At 49.6% G+C, this 23,131-nt stretch overlaps 1 protein-coding gene across 6 annotated transcripts in view; it reads right to left on the minus strand.

Annotated features, from left to right (window-relative positions):
- Slc39a11 (solute carrier family 39 member 11) overlaps positions 1 to 23,131 on the minus strand; it is a 327,639-nt gene that overhangs the window by 23,935 nt on the left and 280,573 nt on the right. For all 6 annotated transcript variants that reach the window (XM_069993185.1, XM_069993187.1, XM_069993188.1 and 3 more), the window contains one exon: positions 20,041 to 20,110. In XM_069993185.1, the coding sequence (XP_069849286.1) occupies positions 20,041 to 20,110 (70 nt within the window). The remainder of the gene's footprint in view (positions 1 to 20,040; positions 20,111 to 23,131) is intronic.

The following is a 23,131-nucleotide window of genomic DNA, read 5'->3' on the forward strand; positions in this document are numbered from 1 at the left end:
TCAAGCGGACCCTTTGCAGCCCTGATCTCAGGCTGGACAACCAACCCACGCAGGACTGGCCAATCCAACCTGCAGCTGCCAGGCCTTCATGTGGGCCCACAGCTGCCCCCACTCAGGACAATGCCTCCGCTAAGGTCTATTACAAGCACTGCGGGAGCACTAGCTGTCCTCTGGGAGTTCCCCGGCTCGCTGGGTACAAGAAGACTCCAGTTGGCAACAGGAGGAAAAGGTTAGGACAAGAGCAATTCTGTGTTACCTCCTGCAGGGTGAGGGTGGTTTCCGGGTGACCCAGGCTGGCTGAGGAGCCCAGAGGAAGGCAGTGCTGTGAGGCAGTGGAGTCAGGGGAGGAGACAAGGAGAGGCCTTCCCTGCTGGGGTGCCGGGGCTCAGGGGATGGTGCTGCAGCTCTGACCTTGCTCCATTAAGTGAGAATGCCAAAAGGACTTGCAAGAGTGCTGCACCACTTGGGCCCTCAGAGCCCCCTACCCCAGACACCTGCCATCCTGCCCCGAGTCCCTCCTGAAGCAGGATGGGAAGTGGGCTGGCCGGCCCTCCTGTCTAGTCTCCTGGGCCTCAGACCCCTCCTGAGATCCTTGTTAATCACATTCCCATCCAGATGTGCTGCACTCTGCTCGGGGGTGCATAGCTGATTGCCGCTCTTCATGCTAGGTTTTAACACATGACTCTAAGAGCAGTCAGAGCAAATCTCGCCTCCTCCCGCTCTCCCAAGAGCTACACGGAAGAGGATTTGCCTTTTCTAAGAAACTAGCCAGCCCAGCACAAGTGATGGTTTCAACTGGTCCTGCGGGGAGCTAGAGAAGTACAGGAAGAGCCTGAGGGGGTACAACTTTTAAGAGTGGGGGAGGGGACAGAGATTACCAACGAGTCAGCAATTCTGCTCTTGGTACCTACTCCTGAGATTTGTAAACAAGAGCTCTAGCAAACACTTATACTGCTCACAGTTGCCCAGGTGGAAAAGCAATCCGAATGTCCATCAACTCAAGAATGGGTCGAGATGCGGCAAATAAGGAACAGTATTTACCCACGAAGATGAAAGAAGCCCTGATGCATGCCGTGTATTGTATGTGTCCAAGGATACAAATTTCCCCAAATATGGAGTCCTAGCTCACATGTCCTAGAGGTGACCTTGAGCAAACCCTGATCTCAGGTCCTGGCTCAAGCATGTCCTAGTGGTGTTCTCAGGAGGTTGCTAAGTGTTTCACATCTGCTTCTTTCTGTGTACAATGGAAGTATGACCTTGCCTTCATAATCACCACAATCTCTCAGCCTGCCTGGCCCTGGGTCCCATCCCTCCAACATTGATTGTTCAAACAAATCTTGATCAGTGCAATCTCTAAATCTGATGGCCAGGTGTCCCTCAGGTGACTCTGAGGCCTCTATCCATTCAGTAGTTACTTTCCCCACACCCACTTGTGTCTGAAGCATAAATGCTAAAGCTTCTGCCCTCAATCCAGTGTTGAGCCAGACTTTCAGTGACTTGATTGAATATTTGCAACTGAAAATCATGTGTTCAATAACTTCAGCTGTTCATAAGTCATTCCACTAGCACCGAATTGAAAGCTGATGGCATTGGTCACAAGTAGAAAGCAGATAAGAATAAAGCTTGTTTGTGCAAATGCTTCACTCACATCTCGTTTATATTCATCATAGGTAGTCTCTTTTCCTTCATGAATATCCTATCCAAAACATTTGTGGGACCCCACAGGGTTCACACGTGGGGCTCTAGCTTGGCTGGGTGTGCGGCTCAGTGGTAGAGCCCTTGCCGAACCACTCCTACCCCCACGAATACACAGAAACTCTTTGTACATAGAGATGTCTAGTTATGGCAATGTTAAGGCCAGGGCAAGTGCAGGAAACATGAGGAGTGACCACTGTCCTTGAGAACTCAAGACACAGCAACCAGTCTCTCTTACTCAACCCAAAGATACATGCGAGTTCCAGAAGCCACAGCCATGACCTTGTTTAGAAAAGGGGGCTTTGCAGAGCTAATGAAGTTTAGGATCTGGAGATGAGATTACCCTGGACTCCTGGGTGAGCCCAAAATTCTAGGATAGGCAATCCTGCGGAAGATAAGACACTAAGAGGACCCAGCTACTTTGGGAAGCCAAAAATAGGCACATCAAGGTTCAGGCTCAACTTCAAAAATAATCAGGGTTTTTTCCCAGGGTTGAAGGCATGGATCAGCAGTAGAGCACCTGCCTAGCCAACACAGGACCTGAGTTCAAAACCCCACAACATTCAAATAATTTTAAGGACACAAGGAGAAGGAAGCCATATGATAAGTGTGGAGAGATGAGAGCAGTACAGCAAACACAAAGCCAGGGGTCCTGGAGAGGTAAGGATACCACCCCAGCTGTGGGAGGGAGGGAGGCTCCGTCCACACCCTGATGTCCAACTCTAGCCTCCAGCGCCAGGAAACCAACAACACCTGGACACTGGGCGGGACAAGACAGATCCTAGGATGGGGCAGAGTCTGTGAGGAGAGACAGACGGTAATTAAGCAAAGAGAAAAGTGATTATAATTACAGCTTGAGGAAATTGGTGGATGAACCCCTGGGGAAGGGGAGGGAAGGCTGAGTGTTTGGCGAGGGACTGGCATTTCCCGGGAGGTACCAAGGACCAGGAAGGGCAGCAGAGCCGAGTCCACACCTGGATGCTCACCCTGGGCCCTGTATCCAGCTGCTCCCCTTGGATGGAGGGGATCTTCCCAAAGCACAAGTAACAGCATGAGGTGGAGGAGCCTTTTTCTGTTATGAACTCCACATCTCAGCTTTTCCGGTGGCATTTTATGGTTTTGCCAAGTACGTCCGTACATTTCACTTCACACTACACTCCTGACATCCACAGGCCCACATGTCTCTCTTTAGTCTGCTCCCAGTTGAGAGCAGGAGAGAGGCTCTGACTCACCCCATCACGCAGTCACCACCAGAGCCTACTCTCCCAACTCCGCTCAGAGAAGCCAGGCAAGCAGGTGTCCGCAAGGTGTTCACTGCCCTGCAAGGTCATTCATCCCCTGGCAGCTCTGGGATCAGACTGCTGGAGATCCTGCTCGCTAAGACACGTCATCATCCTAGATCCCTTGGGGAATTCCATACCCTGTGCTCCCCCCACACACAATGGAATGCTCTTCAGTCCCATATGACTGCTTTGCCGGCTACATGGAGGGATGGTCTGGTCCAGGAGAGGTGACTCGGTGCTCACTCCTCCGGCCAAGGCCATAACCCCTGGCCGGGCGATTTATTAGTAGACAGGAGCCACAAAAGCTCTTTACCACAGTCACAGCCTTGTCCAGAAACAATGTTGCCTTTCAAATTGTTTTCCGCCTTGGCTGGTGGAGCTGGAAAGTGAACTAGAGGAACAGACAGCCCACCGCCTGCCCAGACTAACCGCCTTGTTCCCAGCAAGCCGGGCTGCTCCAGCTTTATCCTGATAAGATAAAGGCAGATAATAGCTTGCTGGAGGCTAGGCATTTTTCTATATGGGTCTCCACTCTGCAAAGGCTCAGATGTGGGGGCTGCTTATCCCAATAAAAAAAAAGAGAGAGAAGAAAAAGCCACTTCTGGATTTAGAAAGGAAATTGGATATAATTAGAAAAGGTTAAGTTTGTCTCCTCACGAACAGCTTAGAAATGAATCTGGTTGCTTCCAAAACAGGGGCCCTAAACCAGTTTAAAGTGTTTCCCCTGTGTGTGACCCCAAAGAGGCATATGTGGGGTTCAGTGTGCCAGTCTCCCAGTCTTGGGGGTATTCAGAAATCTCTATAATAAAAAGGAAAAAATAAAGCAGTTTGGTTGAATAACTGTAAGAGATGGGGGATGAGCAGACAGAGATTTATCATTACAGTATTCTCTCTTAAATGTGTATTTATTTGAAATAGCCCTTTGAGGGGGGGGAAGAGAGAGGGGGGAGAAAGAGAAGAGGAAGAAGAGGAGAAGGGCAAGGTATTGGAAGAGGAGGAAGAGGAAGAATGGATGGAGAAGGTGGGAAAAGGAAGGAGAGGAAAAGAATCAGGAAGAGGAGAGGGAGGAAGAGGAAGAGGAGGGAGGCTGTTGGAAATTCAGGTAGAAGGATCTGGAGATTTTAAGGCCAGCCTGGGCTATGTATTAATAGCTTCTCTCAAAACAAAACAACACAGCTAAAGATCCCTTTACCTCTCATGATTTCATTTTACTAATATTTATTTATGCCCCAAGTTTTCCTGGGCCCGGGGTGAGGGGTGAGGGGTAAGGGCTGGCACTGAGCTGCAGGGCAGAAGCTTCTGACCTGGGTGGGGTTTATTAGCAGACAAAAGATTACTCCTATGGGTAAAATATTCCTGTAGTGGACACAGGTGGCCAGGGCTGTCCCAACCACAGGAGAGGACCTTAGGGTGGGGATGGGTTCTAGGAAAGGAACTCAAAGCTTAGAATCTGCTGGGGTGAAGGAGGGAAGAAGAGGCCTGGCCCAGCTCCCTGTATCTATCTAGTCCCATAGCTGCTCTGCAGAGTTTGGGAAGATGGGGAGGGAGGGGGCAGGGCTTCGACAGCCCTTGCAGAGAGGCCTGGTCCACCCCGCAGCACCCGAGAGATGTGTGTGTATGGGGGTGGGGGGGTTCTGCAACCTCCCTTGATTGGGCCCAGTGCCTTAAACCCCCAGGACAGCCGACTGTCCACTCTGCTTTCAAAGACAACAGGACAGAGTCATCCATGTTGAGCTCTGGGCATGCAAGACAGGTAGCTAGATGCCCAAATCACCAGCTTTTGGATTTCCCTTCAGAATCTGAGTTTTGGTGAGGTCCTGTGCCTAAAAAATCAGTCCACAGGGAATACACCAAGGGGAGCTGGTCTGCCTGAGCAGCACCCTAAAAATCCCACTCACGGCCAGTGCTGACTGGGCTCCCACAGAGGCTGTAAGGTGGGCGCGCTGGCTTCGTATCCACATGCCCCAGACTTCTGCAGTGCCACACTGTGGCTTGGCTTCTTTGGCAGATGAGATTTGGTCTTTTATAATTTAAAGTTCGTATTTTATATCTTGTGCCTGTTTCTGGTGTGTTTTAGAGACATGATGATTCTGATGTTCTTGATGGTTTCCAGTCCACGGCTGGGGTGGAGGGGTGTGTTTGTGTAATGTGAGCAGTGGGTACTGCTGCCTGGGAACTGTTCAGTTCAAACAAAACTCAACACGCCAGGGGGGAAGGTAGACAGTTCTTACGCAACATCAAGAGAGGGGCGGCTTCTGGAATTGCTTCCACATAATACCATATGTAGGGCACTGGGGGCTTCAAGGAAAGGGACCCAAGAGCCAGAGTGTCATAGTCCTGTCCCAGGATTCTCATGCTCCAATGGAGGAGACAGGAAAAGCATGCATGCTTGCTGTACTTGGAAATTCCAAGTTCAAGGCCATGACACTGTTCCATTTCCATGGTGGTGTCTGAAGATGTCAGAAGAACTGGCCTCTTGCAGTTCCCATTAAGATTTTTCTCATGGTTTTTGGCCTGTCACTCACAATGCCTTCCAGGAGGCTGAAGACCTGGAGCTTCTGCTGGAGAAAGGGAGGTATGGAAAGGTGCAGAGGAGACCGAGATCACCTGCTCTCTTCCACTGTAGAGAAAGTACAGGAATGGTTTTGAAGAGGGGCTGGAGAAGGGTTAGGCTAAGCTGCAGGGCCTGGGGTGAAGCTCTTTTGAAGACAGGAATGTGGTTAAAGAACATAGGCAAAGCCAGGCACTGGTGACTCATGCCTATAATCCTAGCTACTCAACAGGTTGAGATCTGAGGATCACGGTTGTAAGTCAGCCCACGTGGACAAATCAGAGACTCATCTCCTTCCAATTAACCAGCAAGAAGCAGGAAGCAGAAGTGCAGCTCAAGTTGTAGAGCACCAGTGAGTGAAAAAGCCAAGCATAAGGCCCTGAATCCAAGCCCTTATACAGTACCACCTTCCACCCATCCCATCCAAAAAAAAAAAAAAAATCCCACAAGCAGATCTTTGACCTACCCCATTACTCCTATCTATTCTGTGCATTTACACTAACTTGCACATTATTAGAACTGTGTCCTGGTATGTTCTGTAGAGTCCAAGGGTAGAACCAGCTGGGTTTTCCCTGTATTACCTCTAATATGATACATAGTAGGTCTTCAAATGTTTGAGGCATGTATGACTTAGGGCAGTGGTTGTCAACCAGGGTGCTCTGGTCTACCAGGGAACACTGGTCACTGTCGGTGACGTTTTGCTTGTCACAACTACAGAGAGGGGGATGTCTGGAGATGGGTGGATGGAGACCAAGGACACTGCTGAGTACCCTACAATGCACAGGATAGTGTTCCCACCCCCCTGACAGAACTCCCAAACCAAAGACGCCCCAAGGCCACTAGCAGGAAGGGTGCCTGGGAGATTGCATGAGTATCTCTCTCCCAAGAAATGCTAAGAATACAATCTGTCCACCCCCAGGAGTCTGGGAGGCTTCCATGAACAAAGACCTAATGAGTCCCTGGCTGCAGTGCCATTATCACCCTGTCACCAGAGCGATGGCTCATCGGACAGTGGTAGGACTTCCTCTTCTGCTCACCTGGATTTCTTTAGTAAGCTTTCCCTGAAATATGAGGGGCTTTCCATCAGATGTGGATCCCTTCCAAACCAGAGGCAGAGAGGGAGGAAGTTCCATGTGTGGGCCTGCCATCCCGTTAAGAGTGCAGCTTCAAGGAGGAAGACAGACAATTGAACAACTCCACAGATACGGCTCAGATTCCCCATGGCTGAAGCTTTCTGGTCAACTCAGGACAACATCACTCCATTGACAGTAAAGTAGAATGTAAATTTCTGCAGAGTTCAGAGGATGTAGCTGAGTTTCTGTGTTCGATTATCTGTGAACATTATCAGTAATCTCAGAGCTGCATAAAGCCCTCCAACACACACACACACACACACACACACACACACACACACACACACACACACACACACACACACACACACACACACACGTAAGCATCAAGCCATTGTACCCTCCGGTATACTCTGCATATTTTTCTGATTCCTTGGCTCCCCCCAAGAAACCTTTAGCAATCTTCCAGTTCCCTCAAAGCATATAGCAGCCCTGTGCCATCCTTTGGAAGTCTTACCTATCTGCTAAGGACCAGCTGGCCAGGTTCAAGCGCAGGGGTATATGTGTTCTTACAAGTGACCTGGGTCTGCTGACCCCCAGGGACTCTGATGTGGGGTGTCATTAAGTTTATTTGCCTGCTGATTAAATTACGCATGCCTCATTTGTCCACACCCCCAAAAACAATGTCTTCTGGATGCATTTAGAAACCCGAGTTTCCGTGGTCAGTCTGGCTGGGTTTCTATTTAAGAAGGAGAGGTCACGCTGTCTGGTTCAAAGGAAAACAGATCGTGTGGGGGATTTGTGATCTTCCGACCCCTCCATTTCTTTGGTTCTCTCCAGGAATCCAGATTTCTCTTGGAACATTTTGGTTCCCTGCGGGAGCCACCCCATGGGTCACTGGCACAGATCTGGCCAACTCTGCTGTGTTCCTAAAGAATCCTCAATTCTCAGGGGAGGCTCTGGCACGGAGCGGGTGAGAAGCATGTTGCAAGCTTAAGAGGGCAGTGGAAAAGCAAATAATTACTGTTGGTAAACAGACCCCAGGAAGGTGAGTGGATCCAGCTTGTTCCCTCTTGCCTGTCAGACAGAATTTAATACCACCCATTTCTGTTTTTCTTCCCGCTAGGACCCAAGTTGGAGCTTGCTTAATTTCTGTTTACAATGTGGGTCTCAGAAGGAAGGAGAAGCAAGGCCTGCTCAGGGCTGGGGAGGGGGAAGGGACACTAGACGTTCCTAACACTGTCTAACAATTGTCACCCACGGAACCCAGACCCCAGCCCAGGCAGCCAGAATCCCTGCCTACTATCAGTGCTTCTTTCTGTGCAAATACCAGGGCTTGAACTCAGGGCCCAGGTGCCATCCCTTTGCTTTTTCGCTGGGCTACAGATCCCACTTCCAGCTTTTTGGTGGATAACTGGAGATGAGCGTCTCAGGCTGATTTTTGACTTCTAAGGAACAGTGAGATCTTCAGCTCTCACAACCCAAAGACTGATCTCTCTAGAGCAAGAGAAAATTCTGTAGCCGACTGCCTTTGGCACTTAAAGTGACAGTCGCTTTTCCCTCACAGTGTGGGCTTACGCTGTGAATGTGGACTTTCTGGCCTTCAAAATCCTGTAAGCCAATTCCAACATCTCTATGTCTATACAGCTATCCCAAGGCTTCCATTTCTCTGATACACAGAGCTCCTCTTACAGTTTCGTCTGTAGCTTACCAGCTCATCCCTTCCCATTAGCCATGGTCTGCATTCCCAGGAGCAAGGGTGGAGTCCACAGCACATGGCTTCCCCTGCCTCTTCCGGCCGCCCTCTTTTCCACTTGCATCCAAAAACATACGCATTCCTCATTTCACTTCACATCCTTCTGGCGGGTCCCTTCCTCCTGCCCACACAGCTGTTAGGGAGGCAGGCCTGGACCAAACAGGCAGGAGATCAGAAGGAAGCATCAGACGACGTGCTTGTCCTAGGCCCCCTCCAGTTCTTCCATCAGACTCAACACTTCTTTTGGCCTCTTTGAAAAGACCCATGAGGTGGGGTGAGGTGAGCACTGAGACGCAACATCTCACAGAATGCCCCAGGAGGAGAGGTTCCTGTCTCTGAACGTGGCACTCTAGGCTTGTGATCTGAGAGGATGTCTCTGTACTTGGAACAGAAGCAGCTAACAATGAGGACCACATAGCGGGAGGCCGAGAAAGGGATCACACATGGCGTCCTGCTTGACCAGGATGGCTGCAGGAGTTGGGACAAAGATTCTCAGCTCTCTACCAAGTTCATCTGCTTCACAAGCCTCCAGGTGACTGCCAGGTAGCTTAGGGAACACACAGCAGGGGGCCCAGGAAGGATGAGGGTCTTCAGGGAGGCAGATCGGTAGGCGGACAGAGACCAAGGATAGGAGGCAGATGAGGCATTTTTATAGGGGACTTGTCCCTGGATAACTCTTCCAAGGTGGAGGCCATTCCCACTACATCTTGAAAGACCAGAGTCAAAAAACAACAGCAGTCAACTTCCTTTGTTATTTGTTACAAAAGGTTGTGACCAGACGGCAACCCAAAAGGCCAAATGGCCAGACCACTTGCGGGACCCCTGGGTCCAGCTCCAACCCTGGCTGGTCCCCACAGGGAACAGGGTGGGGAAGTCTTGGAGGTGGGATTTCAGTCTGCTTTTGCCAGTGCTCTGCTGAGAGATGCCAGGAACTTTCTAGAGCACTCAGAGGTGATTTTTGTCCTGGACGGTGCTGCATTTCCTTGTTTGTCCATCTGCAAAGATTTGCTCTGGAATATGCTTTCACATCCTTTACCCCAACACAGAGAGAATAAAAAAGAATTCTACACTGGAAGTGGACTCCTTGGGTCATTGTGGAGAGCTGATTCCCCAGGTGTAAGGGGCGGGCCATGTGCAAGGGGCGGGGCCAGCAGTGTGGTCAGGAGAGAGACCCTGCCCACGGTGGGTAGCATCAGTCAGTACTGGAAGGAAACAGAGTTCAGGCGGGGTGACAGGAGAGGAGATTATGAAGATTGGGGGGGAAGGAGGCAGCAGAAGACAACATCAATGAGGAAGGTCAAACCAGCAACCCAAAATTTACACCTATAATCCTAGCTACTCAGGAGACAGATCTGAGGATCGAGGTTTGAAGCCAGCCCAGAGTAGAAAGTCCATGAGACCCTTATCTCCAATGAACCACCAAAAAGCCGTGGCTCAACTGGTGGAACACTAGCCTGCAGCTTGGGGGTAGCACCCAGGCCCTGAGTTCACACCCCAGTATTAGCACAAACACAAAAAACAAAATGAATTCCGGCACATAAGGCAGGCTTGAGTCCAGCAGAGAGCGGGAGGTGAGGGGAGTGAGCAGGTCTGGGCAGGGAGAACACAGCATTGGCGCCTGGGGAGGTGGGCTTAGTGTCTAAGAAGCACTGTGGCTCAGCCATCTGGAACTTGGCCAATCACTTCTCCTTTCCCTGGATCAAACACACCTCCAACTTCAGCCTGGGTTCTCCTCCCAAGTCCCTTTGTCCAGGCTAGAGGAGCCTCCGTGTCCCACCTGTAGGCACAAGGTCACGCAGGCGCATGGGGAGCTGCGCGCAGGGCCCCACCCAGCCCTTATTTCTGGATAGAACTGAAGCCCAGCAACCTATCTGATGGAGTTATACAGAAGAAAGAAATACGTCTTTTATGAACAGGCAGGAGGTGGATGACTGAAGTCCCCAAGAATGCTGTGGTTGCACCATTTTTTTTTCTTGTTTGTTTTCTGGCACAATCTGTCTGTGTGACTGAGCCCAGGGCTGTGCTCCCCACGACAAAGGCCTCTTTCTTACGACAGTTAAATAGCTCCAATACGGGACGGCCCTGACTGTCCCGTGCACCCCTGTCTGAGGGCGGCTGCTGAGAAGGGAGAACATTGCTGCTTTTCTCATATGTGGCCCAAATGAACTGAGAGAGACATCAGAGAAAAATCAAAAGCCTTCTTCTTGAGATAAAAAGTTACAACAGGGATGAGGAAAGGCAAATGCATAGACACAGAGAATTCCGATTAGACAGTGATCTTGGGCTGGGGGCTGGGGGCTGATGCCTGTGATTCTAGCTACTCAGGGGGCTGAGATCCAGGGGATAATGATTCAAAGTCAACCTGGATAGAAAACCCCCTTAGACTCCATCTCCAAAATAACCAATGAAGTCAAGCTAGCAGGGTGACTCAAGCAATAGAACGTCAGCCAATCAGGCAAGAGGAGCAAACTTGAGGCCCTGAGTTCTGATGACCAGGCACCCGGTGATCTGCCTGGGAGACACTGCTGTCTTCCCATAAGTGGCTGCTGGACTCGATGGCCAGGGCAGCACTGGGACCAGAACAAGGACATGGAGGAAACCAGTGCCACCTCCCGCGCCTGGGAAAGCCACACAGAGAGCACACGGCGCTCCCAGGGGGCTTTGCGGCCCATCCCTCCCCCAGGCTGCTCCAGGCTAACAGAGCACACGTTGTGCGGAGACAGCTCCCGGTGCCAAGATGTCCGGCCCCTGTCGCCAGGGACTTGGGTGGGGGTGGCTGGGCCGTGGTGGAAGAAGCAGGGGGCCCAGTATAAAGGGCCCCTTGTACTGGAGACACAAGGGCCGGCGTGGTGGCCTCCTTGTTCTGGGATGGTGCCTTGTGGGGTTAGATCTGAGGGGCCCCAGGGCACTGGAGGACATAAGAAAGGCAGTTTAGATCATTATAAAATCATCTGTAGCAGGCCAGCAATGGAATGTCTGAGGAACAGCCGGGTCCTGGGGTCTTGGGGAGAACAGATTGAGGGGGGTGGGGAGGAATCTGCTGCCAGAGGAGAGGGTGAAATGAAGAAATACATACAGTATGACGAAGGCTAAAGACCAGATGATCTGGGGCAAGGGCCAAAGAGCATGGAAACAGCAAGACAGAGAGATGTACAGGTCCAGGGCTCCTCTGGTACTTGAGAAACACGTGCATACCAGAGCCCCTGGCTCCTGGCGTGGGCTCTGAGCCCGTGGGCTGCTCTGCACTAGCCATCCTGGCTGGACAGCGTAGAGAGCCCCTGTCCTAGAACCTGGGCCATCCCTCTTTCTGCAGTGCCTGCCACTGGAGGGCAGGCAGCTCTCCATACGCTGTGTCTGGTGGGGGCCCAGGCGCTCTTGGTAGATAAATACAGGTCACTACTAGAACCACCCACGGCTGTCACTCAAAGGCACAGAAAGAAAGCCAGTCATCACATCAGCCAGCCAAGGAGTGCAGAGCGGGAATCCCAACCCAGGGCATCTGACCTCAGGACACACCAGGCTACTACATGCTCCTCATCCCCACCCCACCCCCAAACAGGCATGCCATGAGGCAGACGAAACAGGGAACCAAGCCAGCCATCACCCCAGGCCAGAGCCTGGACATGTATCTCATCCACTGCGGAGCTGGTACCTCTCTCTGCCTCAGCTCCCTGGGCCAATAAAATGGGGCTCCTCACGGGTCCTGCTGCTACGTGACAATTCAGTAAGAGTACGAAGGAAAGATAACACCTCCCCTGCCCCCCGCTCCCTGCCCTGACCGCCTGAGCACCCAGAGGAAACTACATAGTCATCAACTCCTCACAACCATGCTAGGCCCAGACCCGAAGAGAGGCCTCATGAGGACCTGCTTCTGGGTTTGGGAAATGGCTTGGCCTAATCTGGTCTCTTGTCTTTTGGCATATACGGTGGCTTAACTCAGAATGTTCAACAGAGTTATGGCAGGGAAGCAGGCAGTTCAGCAGCTAGGCTTGTGCCCAAGAGGAATGAAAAGTGGGTTCCCCCAAGACTTGCAGTGCGGGAAGTTTGCAGGGGTGTATCAGAAGGAGAGGGATGGGGCTGGTCCTATGTGGGGTCTCCTCCCTACCACACCTTCACAGGCTCACACACTCTGAGAGCCAGGACCATTTTCTTCGGGGCCAGGATCTTCTTCGTTTCCTGGTCTAGCAAGCTGTGATGTCAGACGACCGCACGGTGGCGCTGTCTGTCAGGCACTGCCAGCTGGCCAGCATGCTCACACGCCACCATGGGGCTGGAAATGAAAACGTGGAGGAAGATGATAAAAGACTACCCCAGAACCAGAATAAGGGATAAGGAAGTGTGACAGGCAGAGGGATTGTGACAGGCAGGGAGGATGGTAGGTTGGGAGCAAGGGAACAAAGAGGGGACAGCCTTCCCATTCCCGGTGCCTGCTTGCCTGCCCTCAGACTGGGGCTCCTCTTCTCAGGCTGGAAGGGAGCCTCTCCCTGGGAAGCCCCAGCAGACTAGGAGACTCAGTCTTGCCCCGTCAGGTGTAGGTATGTGTGTTTACATGGCCGTCTGGTAGAAGACAGCAACAGAAGACTGCTAAGAGATGGTGAGTGAACTATTACGCTCTATTTTAGCTTTCAGAGACCTTCCTCTCCCTGGAGTTACAAGTATGCTTTCAAGAATGTAGTGGAGGGCTGGGAAGGTGGCACAGTGGTAGAGTGCTTGTTATACATGCATGAGGCCTTGGGTTCGATTCCTCAGCAGAAAAAGCTAGAAGTGGCGCTGTGACTCAAATAGTAGAGCACTAGCCTTGAGCTGAAGAGCTGAGAGTCAGTGCCCAGGCCCAGAGTTCAGGCCCCATAACCAACCAAAAAAAAAAAAAAGAAAAGAAAAGAATGTAGTGGAGTTAGGAACCAGTGACTCACATCTGTAATCTCAGGAGTCTGAGATCTGGGAATCAGTTTGAAGCCAGCCCAGGAAAGGAAAGCCTCTAAGATTCCTACCTCCAATTTAGCACCAACAAAGCCTGAAGTGGAGCTGTAGTTCGAGTGGTAGAGTATTACCCCTGTGTACAAAAGCTCAGGGAGAGCACCAAAACAGATATAAAAAAAGAAAAGAAAAAGAAAAAGGAAATGTACTAGAGCATCTGGACAGGGAGACTTGACAGTGAGCCAACTGGACAGACAGACAGACAATCATATATCTACCCATACAGACATACTTATCAACTTGCTAATGTTGATTAGTGACCAGGAAAATGTGTTTCAATGTTCACATCTAAATAAATGGTTGTTCACTTAACTAATGGTTGCCATCTTCAATGACTAGCAACAGCCCAACACATGTATTTTATTAGCCCAGGAAAAGGATTTATCTGGCTTATGATCTTTCCTGTTTGATCTTGGAGGCAGACACCTAAAGTTGGTTCTGATGCTACCCTGTGTAGCTCTATTCACTCCAAATGCAGGCTATGCAAGCATCCTTTACCAAGTGTCTAGATGCTGGGTAATACTCACTGGTCGGGACACCAGGGTGGAAGTATGTCCAGCCATACCCTGGGGATGTGTGTTTATCCACAACACACACTCAAGTCTGCAGCCAGCCTGTCTGCCATGCACACCCTGCTCGGGGATACCTGCCGGACCTGTCAGTCAAGGTAGACCATGAATGCTGCCAGTCAAAGTTTCCGCTAGGAAATAGTTCCTGAAGCAGGATGTGTAAGCATAAATCACCTTGCTTGTCCTGCTGGTTTGAATTCTGCCCACCATTAAGTGAGAGCCACAGGCTCATCTGCTTCCAGAGAAGTCCTTCTTTGGAGGTAATGATACTCAAGAAAGGTGTGTCAAGGACACACAGACTGAGGAACCTCTTTAGGCTTGAAATCAAAAGCTGTGTTTCCCATGGACTACAGGCTGCCCTTTGCTGAGTCTTTGCAATTCAGGGGCTGTTGAAGGAGTACCTCTATAATTGATCTAGCCAGGAAAGAAAGGAGGTGGTGGGGAGAAGAAAGGTCTCTTGGTAAAGGAGAGACAATAACAGCATCGGACAGCAGGTGGCAGCAGCCACACACCCATTCTAGGACAGGGACCTCTGTCTTCCTGCATCAGAAACTAACAAGCAGAAACTGAAAAAAGAAACAAAAACAGCCCTTCCTGGAATGTTTACTTCTTAGTCTTCTTTTTCTCATGGTGGCAATTAGTGATGCTTCAGGTAACAGATCAGAACCTCCTGCTTAAGATGAATGAAAGGCTGGACTCAAATGGCTCACTCCATAATCTTAGCTACCCAGGAGGCTGAGATCTGAGGAACATGATTTGAAGCTAGCCCAGATACAAAACGATACTCTTATCTCCAATTAACCAGCAAAAAGCCAGTAATAGAGCTATGACTATGGAAGCTAAGCAGGCGTGGGCTGCTTGCCCCCCAGAAGATCAGGGCTGCACTTGCGAGGCACTCTACCACTTGAGCTGCATCTCCAGCACTTTAAGTACATTTACCACACCTCCCCTACCAATGTCCTGCCTTGGCAGTGCAGAACACTAATATTGGCATCAGCTGCTGCACCTTAGGCTTGACAGGATGCTACGGCTGCTGGCAGCCCCTAGAACCGTGAGAGAACAGACCCAGGAAAGGATCAAAACTCAAAGCCAAGCCAGCTTCCTACTAAACGCTTTTGCATTGCTGCAGTGTTCAAAACTGTGAAGGAGAACCATTGTGCACGGGACTGTCTACACCCCAGGCATGTGCTTTTGCCCTAGTCCTTGTCAATCTTCCTTTTTCTGCTCTCTGCCCCTTCCACGGTGCTGTGTGGTTCACCTACGTCTCCTTGTCCACTGTACTTCTCCTTCCTGTACACCAAAACCCACAGGGTCTGTGCTGAAAAGTCATCTTCCTCATCCTGCAAAAACACACTGTGGGAGACGAGTACACATTTTCTCCCATTGCTGAGATCTTCACACTGGCCTGCCCACCCCCAACCATTCCACCTGAACCAGAGGGCTGCTTCCTTCCATTACCTCTGGGATTATGTCACCGCCCAGCACAGGCCCTGCCGGTGTTGCTAATCCCTGGATGAATCCAGCCTCTGTCAACTCTGTCCTTCTTCCCCAGGGAAATCCTGCTCACTGACATCTATTCATGGGGACCCTGAAATGGCCTTGCGTCCACCTCTGCGTTTGTTTCCAGCCTAACATACCCTCTTATCTTGGCCACCTCTCAGCTCCCAAGGGAAACACACAGCTTGGTCCGTGCTCATCTTAAGCTGCCCACCATGTTAACTACCCACTGACAAACAACTGCAGCTATCTTCTCAGTTGTGGGTTTTCGATGATCACACACTGAAGTCAGACAATGTGGCTTGAATAATTTTGATCTGGGTGGGGGTGTCTTTATTCTTTCTCTTGGACATTTTTGATCTGGGGGGGGTCTTTATTCTTTCTCTTGGACATGGTACTCACAAGTTTGGGTTAACAAGCATCTGTACTTAAAAGCATCATGTGTTTGAATTGCTGGTTTGGAGGTTACACGCGTCCATGCTATATGGTCCGCTTGTCTTTTATCTATGTTGTTAGTGACCATCATAGCATGGCCGTATGCCCTCCACATGGCAGTTTCTGCACTTCTCCGGGGTGTCCCCTCTGTGTCCCCTCTGTGTGCTGCCGTGGTCAGGGCACACGGAGACAAGGATTTCCTTTCCATGAAGTATTCACCGTTATTCCTGCGAGGGCTTCCCACCTTCAAGTCTGCTTTGCTGACTAAAAGTTACACTACTGCTTGGTTCTCAGCATTTGTCTCATGTCTTTTCTTCCCCCTTCTTTGGGTTTCAAGCTTTCCGTGTCACAATTCAGGTGCACTGCACATAGCAGTGGAATTTAAAAAAAAAAACCAAAAGCTAAGTATTTTAAAAAGACAATTATAGCGGAATGCTGGTAGCTTACACATGTAATTGTAGCTATTCAGGAGGTTAAGATCTGAGAATCGCAGTGCAAAGCCAGCCTGGGCAGGAATATCCATAAGATTCTTTTTTTGGGGGGAGGAGGGGTCCAGTCGTGGGGCCTGAACTCTGGGCCTGGGCGCTGTCCCTCAGCTCTTCAGCTCAAGGCTAGCACTCTACCACTTGAGCCACAGCACCACTTCTGGCTTTTTTCTTTTTGCTTATGTGGTGCTGAGGCATCGAACCCAGGGCCTCAGGCATGCAAGGCAAGCACTCTACCACTGAGCCACCTTCCCAGCCCCCACAAGACTCTTATCTCTAATTAATCACAGAAAAAGCCAGAAGTGGAGTTTATGCTCAAGTGGTAGAGCACTAGCCTTGAGCAAAAGGAGCTCAGAGATAACACCTGTGCCCAGAGTTCAAGCCCTAGGACTGGGGGGGGGGGGGGGGGGGGAAGCGTCTAGTTCAGTGACTTACTCCACTTTGGTTTTGTATGTCTTTTCAGTGTCTGTCTTTCATTCTTTTTCTCTGCCCTCTCCTACTTCCTCTCTCTGATTAGTACATTTATCCACATAGGTTCTCTGGCTTCCTGGCTGCCTGCCTTCCTTCCTTCCTTCCTTTCCTTCTTTCTTCCTTTCTGGCAGTACTAGAGTTTGAACTCAGGGCCTTGTACTTTGCCCGTTGAGTAACATACCCCCAGCCCATTCTGCTTTATTTTTCTGATAGGGTCTCTTGTTTTTGCCCAGGCAGGCCTCAGATGGCTATCCTCTTCCATCCCTACCACTCTCCTAGCTGGGATCACTGGCCTAAACCAACACAAATCTTATTAACTGTAAGATTCTCAGAGTAGCTGAGTTGTAACTATTGACTTTCGTTTTAATGTATGCATTTTTTTCATTTTTAAAACTTCTGTGTGATTTTTTTCTTCAATTCTGGCTGTTCTGTCTTTTATTATTACTTGTCTATCCCTTATTAAATATTAAAAAGCAGTCCTTGGGTGCTCCTGGACCTTTATGTTTGCTTCTATGAAAGCCTGAAAAGTATCTATTCTCCTAGACCAATCTTATGGTTTGGGGTTTTGGAGACAATGTGCAAATTTGTACCCAGTTCATTTGTGCACCAGGTTTAGGGTTTTGCTATCTTGCTTATAATTTATTTTATGCCTCATCTCCTCCCTTTATCTCCAGCACCTGGTACTCCTCACTTCCCTTAAGTCCTTAGTTATGCAGCAAAGACCATTTTTGTTGCTTGGTTTATTTGCATGAATGTCAGCCGAGTTTATCATATCACTGAAAATATTAGCGGCAAACTCAACTTCTTGTAAGAGTGGTGTCACAAATTGTGTTCTCCACAGAGACTGGCACACTGGGAGACACACAGAAGAGGCTATGAGTAGTGAGTGAATGAGCCAATAAATGAATATGTGAATGCGTGAGTAGGTAAATAAATGTGGCATGTGGGTGAGCAATTAAATAACTAAAAGAATGAGTGAATAACTGAGCAAGTGAATAGAAAAGTGAGCAAGTGAATGAGAAAAGTGAGTGAATAAGCAAGTGAATCAGACTGAATGAATGAGTGAATAAGTGAATGAGTGAGATTGAATGAATGAAGTGAGTGAATAAAAAGAAGTAAATGAGTGAATCAGTGGCGTGAATTAGCAAGTGAATGAGTGAGACTGAGTGAATGAGTGAATAAACAAGTGAATGAGGAAATGTATTTGAATGAATGAATATGTGAGAGAATGAGTAAAAAAACGAGTTGTGACAGAATGGGCTGAGTAGATGAATGAGTGAGTGGGTGAGTGAATGATAAATGAATGAATGAGTGAATGAGCCAGAGCACGAGGTCAATGTGGCTCCACCTCGTGTTGCCCTGATCAGCACAGGGATATTGTGATTTCTCCAAGGACTCACAGAACTCATTATCAGACCACCTTCCCTCCTGACAAAGACCATCACCAAACAGGCTGGGCATAGACGCCTGAGTGGGCAAAGTCTCACCTGGAACTGTAGGGTGGAAGGACCTAGACCCCGGTGAGAGGGCACAGCTGAGCCCCCGCCCACTGCCCCTGCAGAAGTGGGGAGCGCAGTGGCCCTGGCCATGTACTTAGTGTGGGGTTTCAAGGCCCCACCTGTCTCAGCTGACAAGGGGTGAATTCTTACTTGTTGATCCCTCTAATCTGTAGCCTGTGCTACAAGGGGAGACAGTGTGCAGGCCTTGCCCGCGGGGCACTCTGCACAGGCATTCAGGAGGGGAGAAGCCAAACTGCAGCCCATGTGGGGTTCTATGGGGTCTGGAGACACCGAGTGCTCCTCCCCATTCCCCTGCCCGGTCCCCTTGTGGGATCCCACTACACCCCAGATCCTCTGCATATGGTGGCAGAGATTGCAGTGGAGCCCCTGTCAGCTCTGGCCCCACACTGGGTGGGCTATTGGGCCCAGGCAGCCCTCTGTGATGCCTGGAGGGCAGATGCGCTCATGCGCCAGCCCCACCCCAGCAGGAGGCGCTGTGGAGGGCTTATGTAACGCCACCTGCTGCTTCAGGGAAGGGTTAAAAGGGATTTTGCAGAGATATTTATCAAGATTTGCAGCCAGCAAAGGTATCAGCATAGACAGATATTAGAGGTGACACTGAGATGTGGTGGAGGAGATGGTGCCACTAAGACAGAGCCCAGCCTGGGAGTTTGATGCCTGGGGCACAGCTGTCACTTGGGGGCACCATCCTGGTGGAGCATGGAGTGGTGTGTGTGTGTGTGTGTGTGTGTGTGTGTGTATGTCTGTGTGTCTGTGTGAATGCGTGCTCTGGGAAGGCCTGGCCTTTGAGTGTTTGTAAGGTCGTCCCCTCAGGGTGCTTTCCCCTGGATGCTGCCCGCCTCTGAAGGTCCTCCTAGTCTAATGAAATTAAGATCAAAATGGCTATGCCAAGAGGCAGAGACAGGCTCAACCTCCCCCCTCCCTCTCCCTCTTCTCCCTCCCCAGGGCCAGAAGAGTGATCTGTAGGGTGTGGAGTTCATAATGAACCCTCATTTCTGGTGACATTTCATGCAGTTTCAATGCCCATTTCATTTGAGTTTCACAACAGGGCCTCATTTTCTCCATGATGCTGAGAATACCTACCAAGGAAAGGGTTCGGGAGAAGGAATCTTGACAACAGGGAAGATTTTAGCTTAGAGCAGGCCAGATCCCCACCCTGCATATTCAGACTTGCCAAAAAGCAAACACTCCCCTTAATACGTATGTTAGGGATTCGGTAACACAATCAGTGGTGTTATTTCATTCAGCGTGCAGGCTGCCACGTGAGCCAGGGAACAGACGCGAGGTGGTCATGGGATACAAAGAAACCATGTAATGGGGATGGGAGGGAAAAACTGGGAGAGAGTGAGGGAAGGGGTGACATTGTCCTAAAAAAAATGTATTCTTTACCTGACGTATGTTAACCGCAATCTCTCTGTACATCACCTTTATAATAACAATGAAACCATGTAAGTACAGCAGCCCAGAGAGGATGGAAGAGAGATGATGTGAGAAATTTGCTCCTGACAACCAACAGACTTAAGGCCTGATCATACAAGGAGGCGGTACCATGTCCCGTTTCCGAGATGGCTGCTGGTCAGAGAGCTCCTCTGTAAAAGCTGATCCAAGCCTGCCTGTCTGAGCGCTTCCTCCCAGACGTGAGCGCCACAAGGCCTGTGTCTGCCTCTGGTCACGTGCTGGCAGCTGGCCGAGGAACGAGCTCAGGTTCAGGGCCAGGTGCTGGCTTACCTGGCGCTCTCAAAGGTGGCAGATGCTGTCTTCTCTACGGCCCCAAAGCCAACTCCAACAGCCAGGCCCTCTGAAAGAGACACACAAAGAAGGGGCAAGGGGTTAGGAGCCACTTCCCACGGAGGAACATCTGTCCTACCATTGGGCCTGGTAAGGCTAGGCCACCAGTGACGAAAATCAATGGAACGGGGGGAGCACAGGCTAGGGTCACACACCACAGCTCCGGGACCCCAAATCTGGCCATTGCCTGTTCTTGTATGGTGTGAGAAATATTAAGAATGAGTTCTTAACATCATTCACTCGTTGTAGTAGAATCTGCTACTTCGTAGCTCATGTTGGCCTTGAGTTGGTTATGTAGCCCAAGTGAGCCTCAAACTCATGATGCTCCTGCTTCAGCCTCTCAAGTGCTGGGATTACAGTCATGCACCACAAAGCCCAGCTTTTTTGTTTGTTTGTTTGGTTTGTGTTTCTAAATAGTTTTTTAAAAACCAAAGAAAGAAGAGTTATTTGTGACACCCAAATATTATATGACACTTGGATTTTAATATCCGTAAATAAAGCCTTACTGGCACACAGCCATGTTCATTAGTTGAGGAATCATTTACAGCTGATTTCATGTTATATAAGCAAAATTGAGCTGTTATGACAGATGACACATTCCTGAAAACCTATAATAGTTACTATCCAGCCCTTTACCGAAAGATTCCTGACTTACATACACAGGGCTTTGTTTATTATTAGCTCAATTAAACATAACCAAAGCTGATATAGTGACATCACTTTAGACACAGGCTCTACCATTCACATCACTCAGGTCCTCATAGTTGCAAAATAATTGTGCCCATCTAGCCATTTCCCCTATGTCCCAGGCAATCTTCTCCACTGAGTTTTTGCCTCAGTACTTAGGTGGAAAATTTTTCTTGGCAGCTTTTTCTTGGCAGCTTTTCTCTTGTATTTTCTGAGCCAACCAGGAACCAGCATCCAGAATAGACAATACTAGCTCCAGACCCTGAATACAGAGACCCTGTGACCAGTTCTTGCCAGTCTCCATCCCTCCCAGGGCTGGAGAAGGGCCTGACTCACGTGGACAACTTCCTGGACTCTCCACATGCCACTGAATAAACTGGGGCCTGGTTAGGAAGAAAGCTGGAAGGGAGGTGAGACCGCCATCACCAGAATGCCTCCTTGACATGGGGCAGCTATAGTCTAGCTTGAAGCCTGGGGATGAGTAAGATGATTCCTCAGTCCTGTCCAGGGGAGCATGTGAACTTGTCAAGTTTACCAGCACCCTGTCCAAGGTCAAGTGTGCGTGTGTGTGTGTGTGTGTGTGTGTGTGTGTGTGTGTGTGTGTGTGTGTGTGTGTGTGTGTGTGTGTGTGTGTGTGTGTGTGTGTGTGTGTGTGTGTGTGTGTGTGTGGCGGGGGTGTGTGTCTGAATATCTCATAGGAAGGTACAATGGAAAGCAAAGCTGGGGATCAGAGTTACAAGAACAACCTTAAAACCAACCCAGATGCCCCTCAGTAGATGAATGGATCAAGAAAATGTGGTATATATACACAATGGAATTCTATGCCTCCATCAGAAAGAATGACATTTCCCCATTTGTTAGGAAATGGAAAGGTTTGGAAAAAATTATATTAAGTGAAGTAAGCCAGGCCCAAAGAAACATAGGTCCCATGGTTTCCCTTATTTGCAATATCTAGTATAGGTATGAGTCAAGCGGAAAAGGTCAGATAATGTGATGTTAGGAAAATGAACCCTTAAATATGTATTTTAATGTTTTCGTTTCTTTCATGCATGTGTTTCTAACGCATTTATAAGATTATTTCTTTGTTGCTTTGTATGTCCCTCCCCCACAGTGTAACCCCCGCTTTCACTATATTTGATGTCAGTATAACATGTGGAGGAGATGGGGACAAACAAGTCATTTAAGGATTCAGGTGGACCTGTTGCAACAATGAGAAGTACAAAATGTCATGTCAAAACCAGCTTTACAATGTCGGTGTGGGGGGGGGGGGAGGGGGGTATGATGGGGGGGGAGGGGAGGAGGCTGGGAAGGGAGGTGAAGGGTAAACAAAGGAGGAGGCTGCAATGCTTGGTAAGAAATGTATGCATTATCCTGCCCATGTAATTGTAACTCCTCTGTACAGTATGTTCTCAAATAAAATAAAATTAAATTAAAAAAAAAAAAAGAACAACCTTAAGACATGGTCTGAGATCTGCTGGGGAGTTCAATTATTTCCATCAATCCAAGCAGAAAGGACAATGTCCTTGAGCCAGCATGGAATTTCTTCGGGTGAGAAGAGGGCCAAACCTACTGAGAGGAGCCTGTTTTCTTTTCTTTGTGGCAGTACTAGGATTTGAACTCATGGCCTTGCACTTGTGAGGCAAGCATTCTACCATTGAGAGCCACACCTTCTGCTCCCTTTCCCATTGGCTATGTACAAGGTAGGGTCTCACTTCATTCCCAGCTTGACCTGGGCTGTAGTCCTGCTATTTGTTTCTGCTTTCTCAAGTCACTGGGGATGACAAGCATGTGACACCACACGCAGACGTTGAGATGCTGTTGTGTGAACAACTTTTTTGCCCAGGCTTGTCTTGAACCATGATCCCCCACTCACTGCCTGCCAAGGATCATAGGCTTGAGCTCCTGCCCCTGGCTAGAGGTCCTTAGCCAACAGTAGGACACAATGACAATATGCCAGTTCCTGTTATCCCAGCTGGACGGAAAGCTTAAAATGGGCAGATCTTAGTTCAGGTATATGCCAAGGCAGGAAGTGAGGCTCAAAAATAACTGGCATAGAAAAAAAGCTCAGCAGTAGCGTGCCTGCCTGGCAAGCGTGAGGCCTGGGTTCCAATCCTAGTACTGCCAAAGTAAGAACAATGATATCCTCGTAGTCTGATTTTGACAAGAGCTGCATGTCAGAGAAAACTGGGACAGGGCTGTCTGAGAGTTCCAGGTAGCCTTTCCATCACAAGGAGGCAGCCTCTTCCTGTGTATCTCTCTCCGTCCCACGCCCACAGCCCAGAGGATACAGTGGTAAACAGCACCTGAGCATCTGAGGTGCTGCCCCTGCCAGCCTCCATCCTGC

Source organism: Dipodomys merriami, unplaced genomic scaffold, assembly GCF_024711535.1.
Source record: "Dipodomys merriami isolate MVZ:Mamm:240054 unplaced genomic scaffold, mDipMer1.0.p SCAF_42, whole genome shotgun sequence".
Classification (NCBI taxonomy): domain Eukaryota; kingdom Metazoa; phylum Chordata; class Mammalia; order Rodentia; family Heteromyidae; genus Dipodomys; species Dipodomys merriami.